Source organism: Rhamphochromis sp. 'chilingali' (assembly GCF_963969265.1).
Source record: "Rhamphochromis sp. 'chilingali' genome assembly, chromosome: 6".
NCBI classification, from domain to species: Eukaryota; Metazoa; Chordata; class Actinopteri; order Cichliformes; family Cichlidae; genus Rhamphochromis; species Rhamphochromis sp. 'chilingali'.
In genome coordinates this window covers 34438719-34451305 of record NC_137933.1, presented here as the reverse complement: position 1 = coordinate 34451305, position 12587 = coordinate 34438719, and the positions used below count along the sequence as shown (strand labels likewise).

The 12587-nt window shown below is 39.0% G+C and overlaps 1 protein-coding gene across 3 annotated transcripts in view; it reads right to left on the bottom strand.

Annotated features, from left to right (window-relative positions):
• garre1 (granule associated Rac and RHOG effector 1) overlaps window positions 1-12587 on the bottom strand; it is a 41538-nt gene that overhangs the window by 18877 nt on the left and 10074 nt on the right. The window contains exons 2-3 of one of the 3 annotated variants that reach the window (XM_080885202.1): window positions 8326-8660; window positions 7220-7788 (exon numbers count right to left, since the gene is read on the bottom strand). In XM_080885202.1, the coding sequence (XP_080741328.1) occupies window positions 7220-7723 (504 nt within the window). In that variant the 5' untranslated portion in view covers window positions 7724-7788; window positions 8326-8660. Of the gene's footprint in view, window positions 1-7219; window positions 8661-9224; window positions 9358-12587 lie in introns of those variants that run through there. The other 2 variants (XM_080885201.1, XM_080885200.1) reach the window with 2 other exon arrangements.

Below are 12587 nucleotides of genomic sequence, written 5' to 3'. Positions count from 1 at the left end.
ACGATAATTACAGCGGGAACTCAAATGTAGTTCTCGCTGTTATGTGTGGGTACACATTTCATTGACAAGCTTCTAGTCTATTTTTCCATTTTTTCATATGAAGTCTTTTTGAAGGCACACTCAATCCTCCATACGAAAGCAGTGCTGGAAAAATTCAAACACCATGCACTGTGGTATTCCAAGCAGGGCTCATGTTTAACATGCTGGACCTCACAGAAACTGAACAAATTTATATGAGCTCTTCTGACCAGAAATATCCTCTGAATATTCAGGCTTCTTTTCATGTTCTTTTGCAAAGTTTAATTGTGGTTTGTGCAAAAGAGAAAACCTACGAAGACGCTGTTAAGCAGCATCTTTTGCAGAGTCTGAGCTGGCACAAACTCTGATTTCCACCGATGAACTGTTTGCTGAGGCGAAAACACACTGAAACATGTGCTTTTATATTTAGACTGAAGAATCATCACACCTTACACCATGAGGCTCTGATTAGTACCAGTTTGAATCTTTCTATACCTCCCAATTACTGATGCAACTCAGTTTCAACTTATTTTAATTGGTCTGTATCTTCCTGGCTCATTTTCTATATTAAAAATAAAAAATAAAAATCTGATTGCAAGACTTCAGTTCTTCGGGCACTGACTGGATTCTGGGAATCTCATTTAAAATTATAGATGTCAACATGTTTTCTGAGTCAGTGTGCGCATTGGATAAATAAAGTTCTACCACAGCAAGCCTGAGGTAGAACTATAAAATGAGTTTTCTTATAACAAGCATAACAAGTTAGAGAACCTACCTTTCCCGACAATTTTTTAACTACATTTTTTTTTAAATTACAGTTCAGAGAAAGTAATGCAACTCACTGAACATTCTGAGCCAGGAAAACCCCTGTAAGTATGAAAGAAACGTTTTTTATATAGTGTGCAACAAGCAATATGAAAGCTCACCAAAAGAAAAAGAAAAGAAAACTACCAAACAAGAAGTTTCTCTGTGACTCAGAGTCAGTATCCTGTCTGAAAGTTGAAAATGTCAGTATATCATGTGGTTTGTTTAATCTGTTCCTCATAATGCAACTAAAATAACAACAAGCTGGTCCTGGACTGAAAAGAAACAAGACAAGTTCAGAGGAAAACTTGTGGCTCTGAGATATTATATGGCACAGCTCTGCTCTAGACTAAAAAACTAATGTCAGTATGCTAAGATGCTTATATCTACAATGACAATGCATCATCACAGTCTTTGCTTAGTTCTAAATGCTGCCACACTAAAGTAAGTTCTCAATTTTGCAAATACACATTTACATATATACGTTCTGAACAACTCATCACAAAGATACATCAATGTGGACCATGAATATCAGGGAGATGGTGTTGTTATATAAATCAGTTGTGATATTTCAATCTGCTGATGGTGCAAAGTGAGAAGTCAGAGGAAAAAATAGAATGAGTTAAATTCGATTAAATTAGAATGTCTGGGGGACTTAAATATTTATAGAAAATTCCAAAGCAATCTACTGACAATCTGTTGGATATTTAACTGAAAAACCTTTATGGTAGTACTGGGAAAATCATTACTGGATCACTGAAATGAGCAACATTTATCCTTTGAGGCCAATAAAAAAAAAAACTGTACAAAAGTCGACAGTGAACTCCAACTTACCAGCAAAAGGTGGAGAAGCCAACACTTCCGTCGCTACAGTCCTCAAAATGAAATCCATAACTGCAAGTTCATGCCAAAACTCTTAGATTCACTAAACTATGTAGGATAATATGATGCCTATCCCCCTGCCACCTTCAGTTGGAGATCTGATAAATACGGGCTCATTTCCAGGGTACACTACATGAGAAACACCTGTTGTTGCTGTTAAAGCAACTAATCAGAGGTCAATTATTCAATGGAGATATAGTATGTTTGCCAAACAGAAAAATAACATAACAAACACTGATAATGAGGGCCGAGGTAGATATCACCAGCATATCTTAATGAAGATAACAAAATGAGCACATGCTGACAAAAAAAATCAAAAACTACTCTGCTACAAAGGCTGCTATAATCAAGCAAAGAAAGAAAAAAAAAATGAGGACATGGCTAAAGCATAAGATAATGGATAACACATGTGATTGGCTGTGCAGTATCCCACACAGTCATGGAAAATATGAGAAATAGTGAGTGCAGCAGAGCCAAGCTCATGCTGGCCTCCCTCAGAACCAAACAAGGCGAATCATGAATCAATCATCAACATTTATACTTCTATTTTCTGAGAACACCTGCACAATCACCACACCAGATCTGGGAGAGTAGAGTTCCTGAAGTCCAGACCTTTTCTGGGTAAAAGGAGAGTGAAGCTATTACAACAACCAGATGCTTACATAGTGGGGTTGCATTGCTGTCTGATCTACAAAAGAAAACAAGCAGCCTACCTCTGTTCATTAATGTCACTGGTCATGCTTTATTTATTTTTTGCTTTCTCCCTTGCTTTTCACTTCTTTTTTTCTGCATCTTCCCCCTTACACAATCATTTCTAAGAAACAGGAAGGTCACAATTATCCTGACCCCTACATTTCTCAGAAGTGGCCTATTAGATATTCTAGTCTTCAAAAACGTAAAACAGCTGTTCTGCGGGACTCTAAAGTCATGTGGATGGAACTTCATCAGCCAAATAAGCAGAACAAAAAAATCCAATATAATCTCATAGTTTGGTTAAAATGGGGTTCATCTTTAAATGGCACAACAATCAGGCTAAGAGAGATATATAAAGTATCGTGCCGAGCACATTTTTTCTTGAGGTCTAATGCTGGGTTCAAAGTAAATATTAGCAGATCTGATGCAATCAGGATGATGTCGGCTGTGAAAATTTTAAAAATGGCCATTATGATCTGACAGAAAAAAATACTTCATTTCCAATGCTTTCTCTTAGATTGTCAGATTTGAGCAGAGCGGTCTCCGTTGTGTAAAACGAAAAGGATATTGCAGATTAAGCTTGGTCTAACTGTTACATGGAGCGCCAGCCTCTATCATACACACTTCTTTGGTTGTTATTGTTTGTTTACACTCTTTATAAATTACTATCGCGCATTTTCTGAAGAAACACGCATGTTGTCAAAAACCGCAAGTATAATTGAATAAAACATGAACGTTTCTCTCAGTTGTGAAAAAGCCAAGATTTAATAACTTCATTAATTGCCCAATCTCACATACTGACCGTAATAACAATGGATTTTAACTTGGATGGACTGCCCAAGAATATTTGATAAACATTCAGAAATGTTAAACTGACTCATCTTTTAAATTCATCTGAGAAAGACATCACCCACAACTGATGCCACTTTTATTTTGAAAAGTTTGAAGTGCTACCAAGCTGGCCATCTTGGTGTTGTCTTAAACTGCAGGTAGTGACAGTGGACCTTGCTCTGCTTTGGAGACCTGCTATGACCTAGAGGCCACTCTAACCAGAGCCTATTTTATTATTTATTACAATCTAATATTTGTAGAGACCTTATAAATCATATAGTTTGCTTTTTTTTTTTTTAAGTTAGCTCTTTGATGTTTTAAATCCTGTATTGTTTACATCTGTGTATGCCAGCTTATACTTTTCGTCACACCTTATCGGGGACATCAGATTGTCAGTCTGCTTGCTCTCATACAAACAGATAGAGGACCCACCCTTGGTCAAAAACTCCATGGGGTTATTTTAAACCTTTAATCTGTTTTGGTTTGAACTGGAAACAGAAGGACGCCCAGAAATGTTGTTACACCAACATGTGAGCAGCAGGATATGCCATATTTCATTACAAACTAACTGTTGTGCATCTGTTTAGGCTGACTGTAGACTTTTTTTTTTTTTTAAATTAAAATCTCGCTCATGAAAGACTGTATGGTGCATGTTGTCCACGTCCCTAGTTTTAACCGTGTTGAAAGGTTTATCCTCAGAGTGTTTTTAACAGTTGAAGACCAAGGTGGTGTTTTTCCAGTGTTTCCATTGTGCACCAAGTTGAGAGTGCTTATTCAGTCGTCTGACTTAAACAGCCATGAAGGTCTTTCTGATTGCGAGGACTTCACCATCTGCCTCTGGTCTTTGCTCTGCGGTTTAAACTTACAAGCTCAGCAAACAGCCTCCAAACAAACCGTGACAATTTCATGCATATTTGGCAGTAGACTCACTTTGACTGCTCAGAAAGCTCTGCTGTGGTTTGGAAAAAGAAGGTTTGTTTTGTAGACCTGGTCTACAAAACAAACCAGGGGGTGAAAAAAGGCCTGGGGGCAAAAAAAAGAAAGAAATAGGAGAAGAAGATGTGAGCAAGGGAAAGAGAGGGGGGGGGGGGGGGGGGGGGGGGGGGGGCTTCACATACCACAACTCTCCAAAACCAGAAATGCATTTGGTTCTTTTTGAAGACCTCATAATAAATCGAACTGCCAAAAAGCATTCCTCGAGTCATGCAGACAAAGGAAAATCCCCTCAACAGTCACAAACACAACACATTGTACGAGACAGACTGAATTAGCTGCAATTATCATGAGCTGGGTCTAAACAAGTCTAATCTGAGTATAGCGAATTCTTTTCTACCAAAGCACACCATGGCCGATAGTAGTAGAGATATTTTGTTAAAAACAATGCAAAACCGAAACACAAACATGAGCCGCAGATGACTCATCACAAACCCGTGCACGTATGCTGTACACTTCAATCTGATAACTCTGCACTTTTCTAAACACTGTCCTAAAATTAAAAAATATTTACTAAAAAAATATACTGGAGAGTCTTATTGGATTACTTACCTCAAATATTTTTGTTCACATGGGACATTATCCTTCATTTTACAACCATAACATTATTGTGGAGAGTGTTTTCTCTGAGATCAATGTATTTGACACACTGGAAAAAAGGCCATTGTAAAGTAAAATATTAGTACGTTTCTCTCAATATTTTAACAAATGTACCTTTTATGCCTGAGGCTAGACAGCACATGTGAGTGCCAAGCTGTGCGGTCTAAACTTTCACAGACTTGGGCTTCCTCTAATATTCATCTGTGCATATCCAAGACCACAGAGAGTCAGATTTACCAACTGTGGTGCAAAAGTGTTTCCTGTTTTGGGCTCAGCCACATCCACTGAGGTTCTGCAGGCCCTCCAGTGTCTTGGCCGCTGCAATGTAGCAGCTCTCCTACTACATGATAAAGTATTATCATGTAGCATAGATTGAGTAATATCCCCATAATTTTTGCTTTATAGTGTTGTATTTAACTATACAAAGTCATTTGTGGCACACTGCAATGGTATGGAAATTTGACTAGTCTTGGTCTAAGTTCTGCCAATATTTGTGTGTAGTCTATAAAAATATCTTTACACAAACTACAAAAACCCAGACTAGATGTTTAAACACTGCTACTCTTGCTATTCAGCAATAGAAATACTGATTGCTGAGTTACATTAATCATTGATATTTAATTAATACACAACACCTAAGATGCTAAAATGTTACACAGCCACCATCAGGAAGCAGTTCCCCTCATTGTGTTACGGGAAGTTGTAAAAAAATAAAATAAAGTAAGATGAATGACAGCCCCAGGAGCTGGTGCAAATCTGCAGTACTCTGATCTAGAAAATGAACAGTTGGATAAGGTGTGTCGAAACAAGCTGGTGAATAAGCATTGGCGCAATGTGTAACCACATTCTGAATGGGTAGGTGGATGTTAAGCTGCAAATAAAGAAGGCTGTTGGTGTTACCACTGCTAACATTATACACATACTGCAAATTAATCGGACAGTATGTGTGCGCAATGTTACGAATGATGCATGTAACGGAAATGGCACAAATTTCAGTTACATGCATTCAAACTACAATGTTACTGACGAATGTGATCAGCTGTTTCAAATGGCTCTCGTACAGATCCAACATTTTTATGGGAAATCTTAAATTTATCCATTCAACTTTTTGCTTTCTCTAACTTTTAGTCTACTACCAAGTATAAGTGTTTTCTCCCATGAAACAATTTTGTGTGTACTTGGGTCTGAATGTCCTTGCCACAATGATTTTTTACAGGTTGTTCCACGGGCTCACAAATGTGCATTCAATGCAGGTTAAAAGAAACAGGCATAGTAAACATTAGGAAATATGGGCTTTTTTCTGCTTGGGTGTGGTGCAGAGATTAAGATTCAGTTACTCGATGCTCACAGCACCCTTGAAGACACTATTATGACAACACAATTACAGCAAAATTGAAAACTGGAATTGCGACGATAAATACCTTATTTTCCATAATCAACCGATGATTATTATCCATTACAAACACAAGTACCTGTTTAGTCTTGCCATTTTCTTTTTATCATTGTGTCCTGAAAGGTGTAATGCAAGTTATTTAACCTGTGTGCAAGAACCTGGCTTGAGTTGAGAGTTTGTCAAACAGAGCCTAGATTTCATACAAAAAGTTGAACAGGTTTTTATAAGAACTATAGGATTTGTATGCTGTTATTTTTTGGATTGACAGTTTAGTCTCCAATAGACTCCATGTATTTCCTCTTTTGTAGAGTCCTCAACTCTCTTGAGCAGAAACACAGTTTTTATTCAAAATATGACAGATGCAGATCAGGATGCCGTTTGATGAATCTTGCTATGACAAATCTGTCACACCACTGTGTGTATACATAGCACCGGACTGTTACAGCAAAAAAATAAAAGACAATGTGGGAGACATACAAAAAGAAGACAGCAAGATAATAATGACATTAGCAGTGAGCCTCTGGATAACAGTCTACAGACCCTTTACTAAACTTACATAAGGAACACCTCTGCTGCAGCCTGCATTAACCATTGTGCACTTCAACAAATTTAGTACTGGTGAAAGATGTCGTGGTGACAAAAACTGTTTTTCTTCTCACATCCGCAGTGTTTTTCACACCTCACCCTCAGATCTTGACACCAGCTTAACATTGGGAATTAGAATGTTATTTGAGCCCGGAAACTCTGATTCATGAAGCGAGCATTCTAACAGAGACCAGCTAAGCATCTTAGCCCCCTCTCCAGAGTGCATGAATATGATAAAGTATGTCATGGCTAACTTTAGTACCCCAGCTTGTGAGCTTAGTTAACAAAATTTAGACATTGATGTTAAAATTTCTTTGTAGCAGTTTTTTACTGAAGTCAAAACAATCTGACGTTGTCTTTGTGAACCATGTGGACTTTAAAAGTTCACATAGAAAGACTGCGTGTGATTTGGAGACTTACCTCAACATCCTGCAGGCTGAAGTCATTCTGGTCTTTAAAGTTGGCGGCTCCAGCGCTCAGCTCCATCAGCATCTTGGCGATCTCAGGCTTTATTGCTGCTGTCAGTCTGCTGGCGGCCTCCATGACGTGTTCCTGCACGTCCTTCAGTTGCATAGCTGCTTTGGAATAGTGAGAGTTCCTGAACACACTGCTGAACAGGTCTGTTAGGAAGGCGCTGGCCCGGCAGAACACGTTGAGAGCATCCAAATATTTTGAGATGCCTTGCTGGATATCGGCAACAGCGGTAGAGGTGCCAGAAGGAGGTGGGTGGCAGCTGCCAGACATGCCTACCCCAGTGCCCATGGGTGAAGAGGCAGAGCAAGAGGAGGCCAGAGAGGCGCTCAGGGTCCGGCTTAGCTCAGGCATCTGGTACTGCTGGTGCTGTTGCACTTTCTGCTTGGACCCGCCGAGCAAAAAGCGACGCTTGTAGTCCATTTTACTTTCCTGCGCACTACAACAATACATAGGTGGTGCAACAGCACCGGAAGCTCCTGTTTGTAGTTTCTTTTTCCTCACAAAGTGTTCTTGTCCTTTTTAGAAAAAAAAAAAACAAAACGCCAAATTCAACGGCCCTGAAACTGTTCAAGTTAGGTATAAAGACAGCTCAAGGATTCTACCTCACAGAGGTTCATCTCAGTATGCCTTGTAGAGAGGCAACTTAGAAGTGGGTGAGGCTGAAGGGTGATCAAAAACCGACAAGCTGAGTAAAATACTCACATGCAGCCCTGCTGCAAAATCATCATGCTAGCTTAAAAAACAGCAAAGACACAGGTCCAGATACTCTGTTTTCAGCTTCAAACAAAACGATCATAATAGAGGAGGAAAGTATTACAGCCGAGTTTTAAAGTGCATTAACTTTCCTTCAGAATGGGGGGGGGGGGGAATCCTTCATACAGTATGCAGAGTATATACACTTATGTATTTACATATATAAACCTATACCAGCTTCAGCCAGTAAAAGTAGAAAATTATTTTAAAAGCTGAAAGCAAAAATGAATCCGAGGAAAATGACACACTGGTCAACAGCACGGAAGGAAAATGGCAATTTAAAAAGGAAAACAACACACAAGCAAGTAAATGCTGGAATCAGAGGATGTGGCTTCGTCTTTTCTTTTGCAGTGGCTGGCAGAGGAGCAGTGGGAGGCGAAGGGCAGACAGATCCAGTCCGTCTCAAATCCTCTTCACAAAGCAGGACACGGCAGGCAGTGAGCAAGCGGCCAGCTGATAGCTCTGTCTGCCTGTCAGAAGTCTCCAGCAGCTTCCCGGTTTCTCCACGTCTGCTGGCTGAGGTAGATATTACTCACCGCGGAAACAAGTGTGCTTCCAGATCTCGCTGTTCTCTGCAGATGCAGATTAGAGCGACAAAAGCACAAATGTATCTGTAAGGCCTCTAGGTCATTTCCTAAGGGAGGAAAGGGCAGAGACACAGAAGAGTGTTAACATCATGTCAAAGAGGAAGGATGAGCTTAATTTCAACTGCTTTACTGTGACAACCTAAAATAAACTGGCTGCTCTACAAAAATCAAAACATGGCTAATTTCAGCTGACTTCTAAAGTTTTAGGATTAGTACATAGAATGGCGCAGGTATAAACTGTCAAGTAATGTGCCTTCAAACAACAACTAATATTCTAGTATGAAACCTTTACTGGATGGTGACAAGGAAAGCAATAAGAGAAAGCATGTATACTTTACAATACAATAGGCAAGCCACAAAATATCAACTTGCTTTAGTTTTGTTCAGTTGCTGTGACATCCAATCAGTGATATCAAACCACAACCATAAAGTTGTACTACCCATTATGTGTTGTAAACCAGAAGTGACACTCAAAGGCTTTTATTTTAGAAAACTGATTGGGAAGGATGCGATCAGCCACAATTCCCTGAAATTGCTGCTAATATTGTATTACAGTTTGGTAAAGAGCTGTGCTTTAGTTGTACATTTCTAGACGATTACTAATACCATACCTCACTGAGCGTCTGTGCAAAGAATCTCTGGCAGTGTCTGGTTTAGCAGTACACAGCTGCAGACAGAAATTCCTGCATGAAGCCATTGTTGGAAGACACTGCGGGGTCTGTTGAACTACACGTAGTAGGAGTCACAATACTCTCATTCTGTGTGACTTTTCCATCTCCCTTTGGCCTTTTCACTGAATTAGGAATATAATATTTTATATTGTTAACATTAAAGTGGATTTGGCCTCACTTCTCTTCTAGCTTGTGACTGTCAGAAGATTTGCAATTTAGAAGGTCTCAAGACAAACCACAGTTAATAAGATTCCTGACAATAAAACAATACTAAACATAATCTGGAATCATATAAGTTAAATAAATAAACATTTCATGTAAACTGATCCAAAAGAAACATGCCTTAAATCCGCAGGTGTAAAATAACCTTTTTCTCATCTTAGGTCGCAGTGTTTTAGGAAGGAACAAAGAATACATTCCCATTAAACCAGTTCCTTAGCTATGCACTTGCAGAGAGCTTCGTGGCACTAAAGACTAAAACAGACACTCTTTATGACAATAAAGTCAATAGGACACTGAACATGATCCTGACCGACCATTTTCTTCATGAAACGGCTTTCCATATACCAGGCAGAAATCTGACTGTTATCTTGTAACATCACACTGAAAACAATTATGTTTTGGAATGAAACAGGAACGGCAGATAAAAAAAAAATATATATTATTCCCAGCTAGGTAACACATCCAGGATGCTGTCACTGTAGGTTTAGCAGCTGTGTGGTAGTCCCACATACAGGGTAGCTTCCATTACGCATCTCCGCCAACATTCGCCTGACCTTCAAAACCTCACTTCCTTTCACAAACAGAGGGGACGCCCAGCAAAAATCAGCCCACCCTTATCTGTCCTGGGCCACTGAGTTGAGAGACAGAGCCAAGGGAAACTACTGACCTCCTCTTGAAGGGACAAGGGAAATGTGCTTTCAATTTTTTTTAACCCTTACATTACAGTAGTTAGTCTTTCAGTTATTATTTTGAAAATTTGCTACAAGGACACCTTACTTAAAAACAACCACACAAATGTACATCGTAGTCAGGAGGTTTCATCTCCAACACTTGTTCAGCAAGTATTGCATGTTTACAATTGACGAAGATTCAGTGAAATATGTTAACGCCAACCTTTTCCTAAACAAAACTGGGTGATTACTACAAGACAAACCCTGCAGGGATAACTAGGATGACCAGTCTGGAGCTTGGCTGTACATTTAAATTAGTCAGTGCTTATTCAAAGATCTAATACCCCACATCTGTATCAAGAATGTAATGCAATTAACTTTATTATACTATATATTCAATTAACCAATTATTTGTTCAAGCTCTAAAACAGACCAGAAAATATTTGGGTTGCAGGGTTATATAACAAAGAAAAGCAGGAAATCCTTTCATTTTAGAGGCCTGAATTAATGATTATTTGTCATTACTTTATAATTTCTTTCCAAATTTTCAGATCTAGTTGTGGTACAAAAATATCAATTATACTACCACCTACCAAGTTATGCAGAGAAATTCTAGGCATTGTAGATGCGCTCTCTTTCAGGAAAACAAACAAACAAAACTTTTCTCTAGGAAGTATTTGATGAAGGAATAGCAAATTTTAATTTTATATGATTGTCTATAATGGTTAAGAGCAGCTAACTAGGGCAACAGTGCAGCAGGCCTCTAAATCCCAGGGATTACTGGCACAGTGAGAACCTGCCAGGTGCCCACAATGCCTGCTAGTTGACATAAGTAATAGGATATAAGCTTCTACAAAGTAAATGTGAAACCTAAGCTCGGCTAGCCCAGAGCTGGCTACTTTTGTTCTCACACATTCACACTATTTTTGGCTAAATGATGGGTGGAAGATTAGTCTTCTTTCAAAACAACTTGATGAATATACTAAACAGGTCAGTGAGGAAACCACATCGAACAAAACTAGCTTGCTAGTCATACAGCATGACGTAAAGGACCAGGACACAGCTGGAAACAATTAAAACTAATTGTGGACAGCAGTTAGACAGCTTTAGGAACGTGGTTTGGAAAAACAAAGGTTGGATATATTTAATCTTCATGAAATTATTCTTTTTTTTCCCTCTTTAGATTTGCTGCCTCAAATAGAGGAAGTCAAGTATCTCAGGGTTCTTGTTTACAAATAGCAGAGAAGTAAAGTAAGAGGTTAACACGTGGATTGGTCTAGCATTTACAGTGCTATAGATGCACCAGTTTGCTTTATTGAAGGCCAATCTGAATGCAAAGCTATTCACTGACTTGTCAATCTGCATTACTTCCCTCACAAACTGTGGGTTATGACTAAAAGAATGAGACTGCAGATTCAAACAGCAGAAATAAATTGTGTCTGTTCCCGCCTCCTGAATCTCCTTAGTGATAGGATGAGGACCTCAGTCATTCGGGAGGGCCTCCTGGAGGCCTCTGAGGTGAGGCATTGCAAACATGTCCAACCCAGGTCAAAATAAAGAAACAGTCTCTTGGCTAGCTTGAGAATGTCTCAGTTATCAACCAGAAAAGTTGGACGCCAAGGCTGAGAGAAGTCTGGACATCGTTTCTTAAGCAGTGATTATACCCTGTTGTGGATACGGACCCAGGTAGCTGGAGACAACATGGATGTATTTAAATGAATTAATTTCAGTTGCAGTTCTTTGAAATCCACCTGAAGGGAACACAAGCTGCCAGTGCATTACAACAAAGACATGGATGTAACGTTTTTATTAACAGTGGTAATTAAAAACAAATCTGTCAAACATTCAGAGCAGTACTGTTGGCAATGTTGCCTGACAATAATATTATTTTAGTATAAAGATTGACAGCTATTGTGATGTGACAAGTGAGTCCACATTCTGAAGTCTCCACGCTTCTTGTGGCTGCAGCGATGCTAGGTTGTTGTTTTTTTAGCTGTAATTTCCTTTATTTGGACAAGCACATGGAGTGGTTATTCATCAGCCAACACTACTTGGCTTGATTAGCTATCTAGTAATTGGTGAGCTAAGTACAAGACACCTATTGGTTTCATCTCCCTGTGTTAAGACACATGCCAATCAAAGCAACTGTTAAGTCAATAATCCAGGTGGAGTTGGATGAGTTTTAAAAAAAAAATTAATAAGATAATAAGAAAAATCACCCTCATCTAAGTAGTTAAAAATTGGGAAACTATACACCAATAGTAAAAGAATTCTTTGACTTTGATTTTTAATGCTGAGTCTATAGCCCCTTTTCCATTCGCCCCTACTCAGATCGTCTGGTTTTCAATTACAATCGAATACCACCTAATGTGTGTGGTCGTCATTATAGCAATACACCTGAGTGTTCCGT